Below are 16551 nucleotides of genomic sequence, written 5' to 3'. Positions count from 1 at the left end.
TCGATTCTATATTCCAGCTTTTGCATAAACGTACACGACTTCCGCATTTAAAGGGCAAAAACGCAATCCCAGCGAAAAAACTACGAAGTTTCCCTTTCATCTAGAGGCAAAATATTTAACGGCCGTAACCGGATATCTTGACGTTGCTCTTGGAAACAAAGAAAAAAACCTCAACGTGTTATTACGCGAAACCAACATTTAATAAGCCCGTTTTTTATCATGGATTGGTTTTGGTTATCCATTAATTCGTTCGGCGTGCAAAAACTCCCGACGCCTATAGCGTATTTGAATAGTTGGATGGCGCACTCATTGTTGTGGGAAGATGCGGAAATGGGATATTTTCTTACCAGAAATATAATATTCGTTCGCTTTATGTTGACCCGGGGCAAAAAGTTTCAACTGAGTTATAATTGCAAATGTACTTGTGCAACCGCATAATAATAATAAGGTACCATACCATGTGTGTAGAACGCGTTTTCGTAATAGTAAAAAAAAACATACGGGTCGAATTGAGAACCTCCTCCTTTTTTGGAGTCGGTTGAAAATGAGTAGATAAGTGTGGATGAACCTCAATATTTTTCCAACTCTATTTTTGTATTAAAACAAAATAATGTACCTAAGTCACGCAAACCTATCTAAAATTGAATTTTACATTGAATAGTTAAAGAATAAAAGTTCAATCACATAAAAGTACTATAGTTACATATTAAGTATAGTTTGATTCAATTTGATCAAATTGTGAAGGCTATTGTTGGTTATCTGTTTAAAAAAGTTCTAAATACCTACTTTAATTCATAATAGGCAGTTGCCTGCCGAATGTCTTTTTTCACGGGGCTATTGATAAAATTTGACTGACATACGCCCACACAAAAGTAAATCTGTATTAAATGTTCTTTTTGGAAGTTATGTTTTCAAAAGTTTCGGTTTAGTGTCACTTTGGACAGGATACGGTGCTATTAAAAACCCCAAGAGATTCGCGATGTCAATCGTGGGTGTAAAATTAGGAGCACCACGACACGACACATTTGTTCGTTATGGCATCGGTTTTTCAACATCCTTTTCGTTATTCCAGTACAATTGGTTTATTATTATTTGTCTAATGCCTATCTATTTCATTCTAAAACTAACGTCCACTTACCTAGACAATTTTAATAATTAATTGTTTAAGTTATTGTTATACTAATTTTATAAATAGAATAGACTTTATTGATCACAGTAAGCACAAATTATAATCAATAACAACACAAAACTGATATAGAAAATAGTGAGCCAGTGCGTCAATAGGCTCGCTAAGCATTTATCTGACAGCTCGTAAGGGCATGTCAAGAAACTGGTCTTCCGCGAGAGCCCTAGAAACTGGTCTTCCGCGAAAGCCCTCATAAAGAACTCTGTAATGTATTTAACTGCGTATTATCTGTCTTAAACTAACATTAAATATGTAGGTACATTAATTTCAAGTTGGCATGTAGGTTTTGTTTTAATTGTAAGTAGAGCCGAGCTTTTTCAACACTTCTGAAGCAAGTGGTTAAGTATCTGACAAAAAATTTGTTTTTCTACAAACCAAATGTGAGAGATACAATTAAATAATATGCAGAATCATATGAAAAACTACAATCAATTTCCTGTCAGTAACTGACCATACACAAGTGGCTGTGGGATCTGGTGGGCCGCCAAAGATTAATGAATTTTGAATTAGACACGTCCGAATTGAAACCAAATTGGACTATAGAAATCGGAAGTGCATGCCGAGTGTTGAATGGTTTAAATTCGTGATAGATTTTTGCGAAATTGTGCAAAAAGCGCACCGGACGGGCCGCGCTCTGTCCCACAGCTGGCCTTCGCTGTCAAATGATATTTTTCGTAATCCGATAATGTTTTTTACTCCTCATTGAGAAGTTTTTATAATCTGCATTTGTTAAACATCGACAGCATTATAGCAATAAGTAAGTCGATAAAGTAAAGTAATGGATTTGCTCTCCGTTTCCTTAGAACAAATGCCATAAAAACTTATGGACTTTAGGTAACAAGGTTTTCGTAGTTTTACTTAGGACTGATTTTTCAATAATCGGATAACTTTTAACTGAAGAATAAGTTTGGCACATTGACAGTTTCAGTATGGGAAATATGTCAAAATGACTAGATATACTTCAGTTAAAAGATTATCTGACATTTGGAAAATCAGCCTTTACCCTAATTAAGTCCATTTTAGCCTTTGACGCAAACACTTTTCTGAATTTTGTGTTACAGTCGATTAAACCTTTACAAATTGTAGATAAAACCTTTTTCACATCAAACTTCATCAATGTCGTAAAAGTAAAAGCAAGTTAGGTCTTGAAAGCACCGAGAAATTGCAAATAGACCCGTCGATAACAGTTCATTGTATAGCGATTTGTGTACGAATTTCGACGTGAAGGCAGAAGAGGGTTTGTTTGTAGTGCGAGGTTACGCAAGGGCTGCTCTTGCGTCAAAGGTGTTGTCAGAGCCAGGAGGGCAACAAAGGTCGGCCCTCGGCCTCCGCTCTCGCCGCTTCGACATATCGGAAAGGATTTGCTGTGTCCACTACAACGCCATGTCCACAGTGACGTTATACATATTTATCTAAGTAAACATCCTTTTCTACCAGTGATTTATACTAAAATCACATCTCAGTCATTTATACTAAAATCAGTGCCTCCGTTCATTATTTAGCCACGCTTGCCACGGACAGGTAACTCTTCCAATGTCTAATCACCTGCTGGTTACTAGATACGTTTAGATCTTCATCTATTTTTGTGACCTAAGGATAGATTTTTCAATAGATATTGTGTAATTTTATCACACTACTAAACTGGAATACTCGTACCAAAACCAAAATTATTTAGGCATACCTACATTGTGACGTCGCCCTAAGCACCGCAGGGTGTAAATTGATTCTTCGTACTTTTTTAAAAGTAAACGTAATACTTATTCGACAAAATACACAACAATTTCAAAGCCATCTTCTAGAAAACTTACGCAATATGACTCGTAAGCACAAAAAAGGTTATTTTTTACTGATCGTTAATAAGTTTTTGGTCTTGACACATTGATCGAAAATTTATCTATCGGTCGCGTGCTATTGACTGAATGTTGCATAGCCTAAAAACACATTTTAATAATATTATAAAATGTGCGTTGTATTTTTAATATCTTTTATGCGAGGACGCAGCTGGACTTATTATTTGTTGTCCTCTGTCCACGGGTCAAAAAACTTTCAATAGATCATCTGACAGACTCCCGTTACATAATCGCTCTCTAGGTCACTTTTTATGAAGATTTTTAAGTAAAAAACGGCATGTGCTCAACAAATTACGCATTTCGTTGCACAACAATGGCACTGGTCGCCGCACGAGTGTAACTATGTTATATTTTTGGAAATTGCGAATTGATGTCAAGCGAAGCACCTATTGTCACATGAGATGATGGCGATTCGCGACCCAACTCACCACACGTAGCGTTTTTAACAATGCCTTGCCATTATTTCTAAACTTATCTTGAAAACTTGTGGTTTTAATAGTTTCTGTTTAGTTGACTCGGGAAAATAACAGTTTGTTTCAACCAATTTTGTTTACCAATTTAATCATTTCAAAGAGTAGTAAATTTATATCTCAAGAGATTTTGTCTTTTTTTTATTCTGAAGAATTAATTAAAATCTTATTTGGTTAAAGTTATTGTCAATTTTTGTTGGCAATCAAGGAGAAGGAATTTGCTATTTACATACGTTTGTGAAACGTTGAAAGCTTTTATATTCAGATCTATTATTGACGATTGACAGATATCCACAGAACAGGACAAAGCCATCTTAAGCTTGCCTGGTTATCTATTCGATTTCATTCACGATCAATACGTGAAGATAAGCGACAGGACGAGTCCCTTGTTTGCATCAAACAAAGAATCCAACACGCTAAACTTATCTAACGTTTGCACAGGGACCTAACAAAAAATGTATGGCGATGTTATTTTTGAATTTGTGCAAGACGTTTGACAGCGGGCAAGACAAGTCGCGCTACAAAAGGCGACAGCACTGGAAGGAGTGACACAAAGCGCGCGACGTGAATGACTTTCTGAATGGATGAAAGGAGTGATCGCCTTCGCCTGACCAGAGACCCCCCGCACCTGAATGCTACGATATTCCATCAAATACCCACAACTGGATTAAATAAAATGAAATTAATTCTTAAATATAGTTTCATGTAATAAAGAATCGATTTGATATGAATGTGCCCAACATAAGTCTGGCGACTTAGGTATGTGGCCAAGATTGTCAGTAGCTTTCAAAAACAAGCTTACATACTTAAATCATCTCATGGTATGATATTCTGATGCTTTCGTTTATTAAAATTTAAGTAGAGTTCTGGCTATACTTTTTTACTTACCTATATTGGAATGGGAAAATGGTTGAAATTGGAAATTATATGGTACTTTAATTGCAATAATTATTATTATAGATGGCATACACAAATGTTACGTAAAAATGTATTTAGTGAACACAAACATTGTAACCGGTCGTAATGTTCACTCGGGTGAAACATAAATCCAGCTTTAGCGTTGAAATAAAAAGAGGAGTTCTGTAAGTGGGATAGTGTAGGATATAATTCACATTTATGCGGAGCGGCCAGCGTTGCGTATCGAGTCGCCGGGATAGTTCGCAAGGACAATTCTTTCCCGGAGAAAAAGGGAATTATTCATCACACCCGGAAGGGGAGAGCCCGTGACGCAAGCTCAGAATGGCCACCTGTCACAGAAGAGGGACATAACCGCCAAATTTTTAGTGATTCGATACAGACGTTATTCGTAGGCCTACAAGATTTAAATTGGCTTGTTATCAGCAGGGTGTCAAGCGCTTTGATCGATTTCGAGGGTCCAGTTGACTGTTGCCAGTTGCAGAATCAAAAGTTTAAACGGCCCGGCGAGAACAAAGGGCGCTCGGACAGGGCTACGGTAGGGATAAATATTCAATGCGAATCCTTTGGAAGCGATATTTTATATTTTATTCCCGAACGATTGTCGCCGGCTCTCACCTGCGCGATCTAGCGGAAAGATGTAAGAATAAAAGCTGGAGAATTTGACATTAAACAAGAGATAAAGCAAGTTTCGAGAATAACGGACTTTTTTTCAATCAATTGACAAGGTAGGAACAATTATATTTCGCAAATCCCAATTGAAATATAAATTATAAAAGTTCTAGGGATATAGTCCTATCAATTTAATAACAATTAAATGAATCAGCAATACAAACGAACTACTTAACGACAAAAAATGCGTTATTACATTGCCACTTTTTACATCTAAGCAGAAATTAATTGCACAATACATTATAATACATTATTTTTTTGCAGTTTATAAAGCGAGTGATTAAAAATTACAGGTTTTTGGTTAAAAAATAAAATAATTAACACAACCGGCATCGCGGCATTCCCATCATGGAAGTGTCAATCTACTCAAACTAGTTTGTAATCAATCACAAGATTGTGTGCGTCATTGATCCTTGATCAAACGCCCTTCCGTTACAATAAAGCAAAACCAGACTTTGTGCAAAGTTTACCCAAAATTTACATCAAAATCACATACAAATATAAAAACAGGCTAAAACTGGAATTCATTGTGTTCGATTGATTCGTAACGGCCGAGCGCACAATTATTTGAATGAAATATTCACAATTTTTATAATTTCGGTGGCGCTCGCGCACATCTGTCGTTCACACGGAAGGGATCGGAACAACGAACTTCAAAAACAGTAATTATTTATTACGAATCTAAATACCAATATACAGAATGATCGACTTACTCAATTGCATTAGCCATAAAAAATCCGGACTTGTTCTGGTTCTGAACAAGTTTTGCAATTGTTTTGTTTTTGTATTCGACTTTAAACTAAAATAAATACCATATTTTTGCTACATTTGTTTAATGGTAATGTGGCCTCGTCTTTTTACGACGGAGGCTACCTATTGTGACTGGGCACTACTGCTGCAAAAACTTTGGCAAGGCTTTATCTTTCATCGGACAATACAGCGAATGTTTTGTCATAAAACCGGGTTGTGCCCCAATTTGCAAAATTAGTGGGATTCACATTGTTCTAGATAACAACGCAACAGGACAAATGGCTTGCGCATGTCTCGGGCTTTGTTCCCTCCAGCTTTTGTTTACTTTCCCTTTTAACGTCCATGCCGCGAAGACAACATTGAATGCAAAATATTTTTCTACCTACACAACCTTGAACTACACTATCTAATAAAAACTAAAGAACCATCCATTAACTTCAATCAGTGTTGTCTTTTTGAACTCTATATGTGTACATTTGCTAACTAACGCCTTTATGACCTACCTTCTAGAAAATATTGAATCTTAGTTGTATGTGAACTTAAAAGTAGGCCTGTAGAAATTTAACAATGTTTTAATTAAGATTTCTGGTTACTTGAACTGACAAATTTAAAAAATGCTGGGAAAACGTTTAAAGCCTTATAAAAAGCGCTATCAAAGTCCATAGCTTTATAGGACTAAAGCTGAAAGATAATCACATAAGACGAAAGTGAATTTCAGGTATTGAGAGATAAGTCAAGTTTACGAATCTAATATTTTGTTTGAATGTATTGTAAATAATATTGAGATTGCGTTAAAATCACACTAGTGCTCTATTTTTGACACTTGAATCTGCAAATAAAATGCGTCGTTTATTACGTCTGGAAAAAATGTTCGTATTGTCTCTGAAATGTTTAGGGTTAAAATTTGCAAAGGCGGCAAGTTTTATTGCAGGTTACGTGTACATTCAAAGGGTTCTTTGTACAGCAATGAAAGCGTTACAAACAAAGAGCGTGCTATCGCGCAATGAAAAAGAAAGTAAAAGTGTTGGCGAATTTCGGATTCCTTTCATTTGTGGGCAAAGTGATGCGTCCTTGAGCTCTCTTCGGCAAGGCTTAATTGTGGTTTCACGGCTTCAAAGAGTTGGTCCCTTTGAGCCGCGGGCAGTGGAGGCTGCCGGGGGGTGACCGGGGGGTTCTACCTTTCTCGCAAAACAAAGAAAATACTCTCCGCCATCACTTTCACTACACACCTACTCCAAGCTTATTTCGTAACGTGATTGATCTCAAAACTTAAATCAAAAGACTTTTCCTACTGTTTGTGAAATCGGCCATTTAATTATTAAAACATCAAAGGCTGGAAGTTTAAAGGTAAGTCTACAATGCATTATTGACAATTTATTATTACCCAACTTAATTGTGCGGCCTGGGTAATTGCTACTTAATTATATTATTGAATAAATACCGCAATCAAAATGATAATTTTCGTTTTTTTTTTATTAAAAACATTTCAGATTGCTAATATTGTCACATTGCGGCACCGGTATATTTCTCCCACTACATTCTTTGGTTTTATAATTAAGAACCTAATTTAACGTTAGTGCCATGTTCTAAAAATAGACCTAAGTGGTAGCAGTTAGGGCGTAAATCAACATTTCGGTCGCGATGCAATCGGCGTTGTTTGAGGTTATCTGGCTTAATTAACGGAATAATATTGATTCAAGATAAGGCGTCCCGCACCTGCCTCTATGGCAAACTTGCTTGTTTATCTGCGAAAATTGCACCACAGAGATCTTGTTGTTGCCTAATTTATTGATACGACGGTAAAATACCGAGGGTCTCGAGCGAGGCAAGGTGCGGCGTGTGCCAGATAACGAACCTAAACATCCTGCCGAATGGGATGATGCACTACAACAGAACGAGACGACAACTCACTTTTTTATCTAAAAAACTTCCTTGCACAATTTTCTATTCAACCAAATATAGTCTTTAACGGCTACGGAACTGAGGTATTAATAGAATAACAGTTATGGGCACGCGACAGCAGCAGGTGGGACGGGGAGCAATGCTCTTAAAAAACTAACAATCTTTTTCACCGAGCTTTGTGAAAAGAACTGTTTTGTGTTTAATAAGTCCTTGTAGGAGCTATTATTAGGCAACTGTTGGGCTGCTACTGCGACTCACGACAGTACTATTGTTTTAAGAATCATTAAATTACATAAATCATAAATAGTTTTTTGATTAAAGAAGTTTTATGAGAAATACTCGTAGTTTCTTTTTTTTTATTTTAGCTTCTGCTGAACATGAAGGAACCAACTACAATTTTTCCCAAGTTAGTATATTCAGTAAAAAAAGTCGGAAAAGCCATTATTATGATATAATAAAATATTTACCTACATTTGCTTGCTTCTAAAATAAAAGGGGTCATTTCAGCATGTGAATTTCGTTTCAGGATTTCTGAATCATATAACGTAGTTTCAAGGAGTGATAATTTATGTCGTACCTATCTATATTACGGATTTAATGTTGTTCGTATGTTAATATTATGAGTTATGAAAAAGTGTTAAGTAAAGTGAGAAAATTATGTGAGTATTAAAATATTTTTAACCTCTTAAACTAAAAGTTCGCTCTCTGTCGTGTTTCCTCAGATGTTATATTTCTATAAAGAGAAGAAATCCCTGCCTACTGTCAAAATATAGAGGCGTACCTCCATTCTAATAATAATCCCGTAGATAAGTTACCCGTCTACATAGTTCTTTACGACGGGATAAAAAGCGAGTCGCGTTAGGGCGGCGCGTGCGGCGTGCCCACTAAAACGGTAAAAATAGTTAAAGTGGTAAAAATAGCGGTATACGGGCCACAATAAAAACGCTTAATTTACGCGGACCGCGCCGCGCCGCGACACTTATGCTCTTTATGCGTGTTGTCTTTGAACCAATAATTACCTCCAGCCCGTCGCGCGTCGCTCCAAGGGCTAACTTATCGCCGGCTAACTTCACTAGAAACGCTAAATCTCTCCACATCCCTCAAACAACGTGATTTTAAATACAAAGCTATTTAGGTACTTCGGTTACAATACAATAAGTAGTCTTTTTAAACTCAATTACCGCTTGTTAAAATAACCATAGGCCTCCCCTAATGCTTTCCACATTGATCGATTGGTAGCGGCCTGCATCCAGCGCCTCCCTGCCACCTTTACGATGTCGTCGGTCCACCTTGTAGGTGGACGTCCCACGCTGCGCCTTCCGGTACGCGGCCTCCATTCCAGAACCTTGCTGCCCCATCGGCCGTCAGTTCTGCGCACTATGTGCCCTGCCCATTGCCACTTCAGCTTGCTAATCCGTCATCCGTCTTGTCCCGGACATCAGCCTATACGAGATTAGGATGGCTCTCAAACAGCTAAAGAACAACAAGGCACCGGGTGATGACGGAATAACATCGGAGCTTCTGAACGCGGGTGGAACACCGATACTGAAAGTCCTTCAGAGACAGAGCTTGAAAGCGTCCTCCAATGCAGCGGTGAACAGTTTCGGAGATATAACATCTCCCTGCCTAACGCCTCGCTGCAGTGGAATCGCCTTCGTGCTCTGCTCCTGTACTCGGACCGACATGGTGGCGTTTTTGTACAAGCACTTCAGCACCTCGATATACCGATAGTCAATACGGCACCGCTGGAGAGATTGTAACACTGCCCAAGTCTCAATCGAATCGAAGGCCTTCTCATAGTCCACGAACGCCAAGCATAGTGGCAAGTTATACTCCTCAGTCTTCTGAGGCCTATGTTCAGCAGTGGACGTCCTATGGCTGACATGATGATGATGATGATGAAAATAACCATGGTTTCTTAAGTTCCAAAGTTATCACGTTTCATTGCAACCGAAACCTGTATCTTCTTAGTAAGATATTAAAAAATAATTTACTAATATTGTACAATCTACCCGAACATTATTTAAGTTAAATTTAGTATCCAATAATTATTGCTTACCTCATTTGTGATCAAGAGTTGCTCCGACTTGAAATTAATAAAATACGTCATCTCATTAAATACTAATATACCGAGAATAAAGTTAATCAGTTATTCTATTTGTGGATATGAGCCACTGTGTCTATAAATGTTAAAATATAACGTGGTAATATTATACCTATACTTCTCGTGAGTACTACTTACAGTAACTAGTGCCTAATACTAATGACCCTAAAGATAATAAATACTTAGAAGATTAAAAAGCTCTAAGCTGCACCTTATTTGTGAAAGTTACTTATCATACTTATATTTAGTTCAACTTATAATTCTTAATGCTATTTATTTATTTTATTCAATTTAACAATTTCCCATTAGGACTTAACTCACTATTCTGAGATTAATAATACCATTGACACATACAATACATTGTTTTAACAAAACATTGAATATAAAACTGCTGTTAATTGGCCCGAGTCTCTATCACAATAGTTTGTTTATAATGTATTTTTATAGAGACAACGTATTTTTGAGTTTAATTTATTTTATTTAATGGTTATTTTACCTGCAATTAAATTATTTCAAAACACTTCTTTTTAGAAAAATAACATTTTTGGATTAGACAATTTATCTTTAACTACGGTAACCTGCCAGATGTAGAGTATTTGTAAGCTGTACCAGAATTAATGTGTTTATAACATCTCAGTCGCGTCCATTTCGTCACTACTAAGTAAGTACTTATTACGACTTATAAATAGGTCCTTCAATTACTTATACAATATTCACCAACTTTCTCAAAAAATATTTGCACAAAGTTCTGGAAAGATGAAACTCTGGGAATAAATATTTTTGTACGTTGAAGCAAGCTTTGGAATTAATAATACAATATTGGGTTCGATACTTCACGGTGGTTTAAAACTCTAATCGAAAGAATAAAGATATTATATTAGTTCAATAACTCCTACATGTAATAATTTTTTAAACAATTCAGTTTTTGACATTACTCCAATTAATTTTAACCATTAATTTTGTGAATGTTAGTAAGCTTTGCAAGCTAAAGCTCTAATCATACGAAGTAAAGATAAGAGCTTTGTACAGAGGTAAAGTTATCGCAATAGAAGTATTTTTGATATTATCTATTTAGACCTTTAAAATCAATTCAGTGTTAATAAGACTAAACTCGAAAGTAAGTAGGTACTATGATGAAATGATGAAGATAAAAAATCCTATTTTCAAATTAGTTGTCTATAATGTGAGTAACGTCCCGACCAGGAGCCGGTCATAAACATAAAAAGTGCTTATGTGGCGCTCGCACAAGAGGGCTAAAAAACTGCTTCAGGAAGGAACATAATGTAGTAGCGACCATAAAAAGTGAATGCATTGCGTGCACACGTGGAGTGCACCGGGGAGGGGCGGGCGCGGGGCGCGGGGGGGCGGGCAGGGGGTGTGTTTACCGCGGAGGGGCGGCCGGGCGCACGCCGCCGGCCGGCCGCCAGCCGCCAGTGTTGTGGTAGGTCGCACCGAGCGAGCTCGTACCGCGCCGCTTGATCATTCACAATCGCGACTCCACGACGACATAACATGACTTCGGACCTCAAACGCTCATTATAGATTAATTAAATTTTCACATCCGCGGAATATTTGGACAGTCGAGAAAAAACTTAGTGGTGCTAATAAATGCATAATTTTTTGTGAATCTGATGTGAGATGGCATTGTCCCTGCAGTCTTCGCAGAACTCGAGAGGTTTGTGTAAATTGTATTTGAAAACGCCTGCCATCTCGGAACTCTGAATCTGAAGGAAGAACGTGTGTGAAAAGTTTTGAAAGTTAGCGGCGAACGGCATGCGTGTCGCGAGGGCGGCGATTGGCCGCGCCCGACTCCGCACACATGTGTTTATTTGCATTCGACGCGAGCTTTTGCAGATTCAGTGAACCGTAGACGGCAGCGGGCGCGTAGCGGCTTGCTACGGTGCTGCTACGAATCGCGCGGCACGTAGCTCGTAGCTACGGTTTGTTTTTTACTAATATGTAGCAAAAAAACTTATTCGTGATTAATTGAACTATGTAGATTTATTGTGTGTGTGCATATTATCTCCTGTGAGTATTATTATTATTATTTATTGTACAACTATACTTATTATGTATTTTATTTTTACAATTATTTTGTATTGTTTATTTTTAATATTTTTAAAGCATTCATAATTTGTTTGCACATGATACTTTTTGTTATCTAGTTCTCACTGATGTGTTCTAGTCATACTTGTTTTGTATCTCTTATTTGCATGCTGTAAATCACCCTTTGGTTAATGTTAATTTTCTATCAAAAAAGTAAAACCTTTTGTTTTATATCGTAGAACTAATTATATTTCCATTAGTGCAATGATTTGCTATTGTGTTTTAAAGTCGTGCTACTTTTTAAATTACTGTGGACAAGCACAATGATATTCACAAAGTGATAACAAATGTCGATAATTAGAAAGAAAAGAATTGATGAATAAGCATTCTTCTGGGGGGTAGTCACTTATTCCTTGTAAAATGAATGTGTGTGTGTTGTGGCTTCTTTTTAAATATGTTCCATACTATACAGGTGGTTTTGTTTTGCTTGAATTTGTATAATATATGTATAGGCATCTATTAAAATAAACTTTACTGATACATATTTATTTATGATTTTAAAATGTTATTATAAAACAAAGGAAATGATTGTTTTTACTTTTATTGTAAAAGTAATTGGTTTCTTTTCTCTAAAACATAATAAATCGATGACTTATAACAAAAAAAGCCAATGTGTCTGAAGAGGCATGTACACTTTGTCCTACTTTGATATTGATGATACATTTAAAGTGCGACATTCTTTGCATATCTAGGATAACATAAGTACCTAACGTATTGAGTAACCCACGACGTAATTTAACACGTAATACTTTGGCCTATTTGGTAATTTGTATCTAATTAAAGCTTCCAAGTGTGTAGTAAGAAGCCCCACAAGGCACGCGTGTATCGCTCTTAACCCTAAAGTCCCGAAACCGTAGCAGCTCTATAATCTGTGCGAGTGCTCTGCCCGCCGGCAACCGCAGGTTAATCCCATTATATGACAATTACTGGAATTAGGCCAGCGTCGACCGGGTAATACCCTCGCAGCATTAACTCGTTCTACCTCGCCTAATAAGTATTCCATTATATTATATTAAACATGACTCATTTATCATTTCATTCACGTAGTCAAACAATCTGCCCATTTGCTAAGTAGCTTGCGCAATATCGAAATCAAAAAGGCGTGTAATTACAACAAAAGATGGTAAAAAACATAGTGAGCTTGACAATCACTTTACAATGAGGCCGTCATCGCCGCTTATCGGCAGAACCCTTGCGCAATAATGAGTTATGGAGTGGCAGCCGCAGGCGACTCCATAAAAGTATTGAATATGGGTTATTGACAAATATTTATGGGGTATAAAGAGGGGATAATTACAACTCTTTAGCACATAAAAAGCGGTACGGAAGGGTGCGGTGCGCTGTAAAAATTTATCACCAACATTGTTACCCGGTGGGCCCGGCCGCCAAATAAAAGGCATTATGCCCAAATATAAGTTATATCACTTAACTGAATTACTACTCGCACGAAGGGTCTTGTAAGATACAAGACTCTAACTTTAAAGTGTGTGAAGTGGATAAATAAGAACATTATCTACATTCATTTTGTAGAAGATATTTTTTTATCATTCTTATATTATTATAGCTAGTTCGTCTTTATAAGAAAATTATTTAATTAGCAACCTCTCCGTATGTAAGACACGTTGTTGATTTATTAGGATCTTGTTACAGTTGGGCGAGCCGTATTTACTTGTTTAACTTTTACATTAGTCGTTATTGTAATTCTGGGCACATCACGAGTGCGGTTCACTGTTCGGCCTCGGAACAGCGAGGAATGTTATTAAAAAGTTATGGGATAAGCCCGCGGTACGTGCCGCGCGGCGCCTCCGCCTAATCACAACTTTAAAATTATCTTATACTACGCTCCCTGAATAACGCTCATCATTGGGCCATGAATATCTCGTATCTGAAGTCTTTCTGAACCATACATTTTTAATGCTTAGAAAGAAAGATATCAAACAAATTATAAATAAGTACTGGATGAAATGAACAAAGAAGTAAAGATGATTCATAACATAAATTGTAAGCAAGTAGGAGGTAAAAGCGAACGACTAGGAGCTCGCGACGACACTCGCAGTCGGCAAAACATTTAGCTTCAAGTTTCAATTAAGCGCGGGCTTGTCCAGCCCGGCCGGAATTAATTCCACGGCTAAGTAGATAATGTAAGGAGCCCCCTCTGCCGCCTCTTCACGCCTCGAGGAGAACTTTCAATTATGATTTTGTCTAATTTTAATTAAGTGCTCTCAAAAAGGCTTTTCTTCGTCGAAATTAATATTTGAATATAATTTGGGCGGAGCAGGCGGGAGGAGTCCGCCGCTTGAGGAATAATTAATTCCATTATATAGGTAAGTGGTCCGGTCGCCCCCGGTAGCTTCGCCTCCTTCCCCGTCGCCAACACTACACAAACTCGTCTCGCTCGAGCATTACAATTGAACAACTCCCGATCGGAAATCGAGACGTTTACCATCCGAACGATATCGCACCTCGGCGTGACTGAAACAAAGATTAGTTCATATGTTCCAAGTAGCGGCAATTTGCGCAACAGGTCGGGGCGGAAGCGACCTGCAGCGGCGTGATTGCGACCAAATGTTTCCTCCGCAGTCGCTAACGCTTTTTGCTGTCTTTTTTGTTCTCCTTCGCTGATAAGTGTGCTATCGATAGGTTCGAAAGCGATGTTTGTTTAGGTAGATCTCAAACTGTGACGGAAGTGATCACGTCGAACGTGTATAGCTTGGGTTCTCTCCGTCGTTAAGTAGCTTCGAGAGATCACATCATCCCAAACAATTGGAAGTGAGCGTGCAGTTAAAAGGATTTTTGTATTGTCCAGGTGTGTCTGTGAGGCCGCTATCAAGCATGCGCCAAGAGTCGCTGCCGATGCTGGCGGAGCGGCTGCTGGCGTCGCGCGCCGCCGCGCTGGTGGCGGGGCTGCCGGCCGAGCTGTACTCGGGCGCGCTGCTGGCCGCCTGGCCGCCCTCGCCGCCCGCGCCGCTGCTGCCGCCGCCCGAGCTGGACCGCGCCCGCAAGCGCCGCCGCACGCCCAAGCTCGACGACGCCGCCGCGCCGCCCTCCCCGCCCTCCTCCGGCTCCTCGCCCGGCGCCGCCGACCCCCCCCGCGACAAGCTCTTCACCTGCAAAGTCTGCTCACGGTCCTTCGGCTACAAACACGTCCTCCAGAATCACGAGCGCACCCACACGGGGGAGAAGCCGTTCGAGTGCGGCGAGTGCCACAAGCGCTTCACGCGCGACCACCACCTCAAGACGCACCTGCGCCTGCACACGGGCGAGAAGCCGTACAGCTGCCCGCACTGCCCGCGCCACTTCGTGCAGGTCGCCAACCTGCGCCGCCACCTGCGCGTGCACACCGGCGAGCGCCCGTACGCCTGCGCGCGCTGCCCGGCGCGCTTCTCCGACTCCAACCAGCTGAAGGCGCACGCGCTGGTGCACGAGGGCGACGCGCCCTTCGCGTGCCGCTGCGGCGCGCGCTTCCGGCGGCGGCAGGCGGCGGCGCTGCACCGCTGCGCGGGCTCGGGCTGCGAGCCGGAGGCGCCGAGCCCGCCCGCCGCCGCCGCCGCCGACTGGCGCTGGGACGAGTGGCCCGAGCAGACGGAGCCGGAGGACCTGTCGCTGCCGCGGAGGCCGGCCACCCCTGACTCGCCCACCGACCTGCGCGTGCACTCCGCGTAGTCACCGCGCGCCAAGCGCCGCCGAGCCGGTATACGAGTTCCTCCTGCGTAGAGCCCGCGCCGCTGCTGGCCCCTCGTCCGCTCCGTCGCGTTCGCCGCTCACGGCTCAAGCTAGTCCAGAATTCTTTACCCAGAAATCATGAAAAAATCAACAATAACTCTTAGTTTAAAAATTGTATCGGTAAATTTTATCGTTTTATATTTTTCTCGGTAAGACTACTGACGCAGTCTCGTTAGGTAGTCGTCTATTCTTCTATGTTTTTGCATTCGCAATGCTCGCCATAAAGTGCACTTTTTTTCATTCGTGTTACAGTTTAAAACTTTATTGTCGAGCCATTTGCATAATCGCAAGGCGAGGTGAGGCAAAAAACGCGACCGTTTTGTTCTTTTATTTTGCAACTTGCAAAACAGAAAGAATGTAAGTATTGCACAAAAGATATTTTTTGATTTATTGACACAGTCCATTGTTTTGTAACAGAACTTAAAATGCCTTCGTCACGCCTGACATGTATTGATCTCGAAGCGACGTCCTCCCTCGCGCTGATGAGCGCACACCGGAATGCGGAGAAGGCCGCGACATTGGCTTATTATTTCAGCAACAAAGGCTAGTTCACAATCGGCGATTATTAAGAACCTATTGATTCAGCGGCGAGTTCCGCACAATGCCGACACAATTACGTGCGCCCTGATCCGTTGCCGTTCGTTGCGACCGGTTTCTAATCACCCTTATTATTTCACACAGTTCTCAAATTTTTATTCAAAGATTTCTGGAAAAAATATTTCTTTCCGATTGTTTACGTGTAGGGTGCGTCCAGTGACGCGTAACCGATACTGGTATTCGGCATACGGGAGACTTGTCCGCGGCCGCTGGGCGTGAGCGGCGAGCGGCGGAGTGCTGGACACAAGGGGCCCACGAGCGCTACAAGCTTCTGTA

General features: G+C 40.1%; 1 protein-coding gene across 1 annotated transcript; it reads left to right on the top strand.

Annotated features, from left to right (window-relative positions):
• The first annotated feature begins 11471 nt into the window (after positions 1-11471).
• On the top strand, positions 11472-15618 carry LOC135073631 (protein krueppel-like). The gene is made up of 2 exons (XM_063967790.1): positions 11472-11524; positions 14762-15618. Exons 1-2 carry the CDS (start codon positions 11488-11490, stop codon positions 15616-15618), a joined length of 894 nt encoding a protein of 297 aa, XP_063823860.1. The 5' UTR covers positions 11472-11487.
• The last annotated feature ends 933 nt before the right edge of the window (positions 15619-16551 follow it).

Source organism: Ostrinia nubilalis, chromosome 7, assembly GCF_963855985.1.
Source record: "Ostrinia nubilalis chromosome 7, ilOstNubi1.1, whole genome shotgun sequence".
NCBI classification, from domain to species: Eukaryota; Metazoa; Arthropoda; class Insecta; order Lepidoptera; family Crambidae; genus Ostrinia; species Ostrinia nubilalis.
Note: the sequence above shows the minus strand (reverse complement) of the source record. Positions and strands in the feature narration are given on the sequence as shown.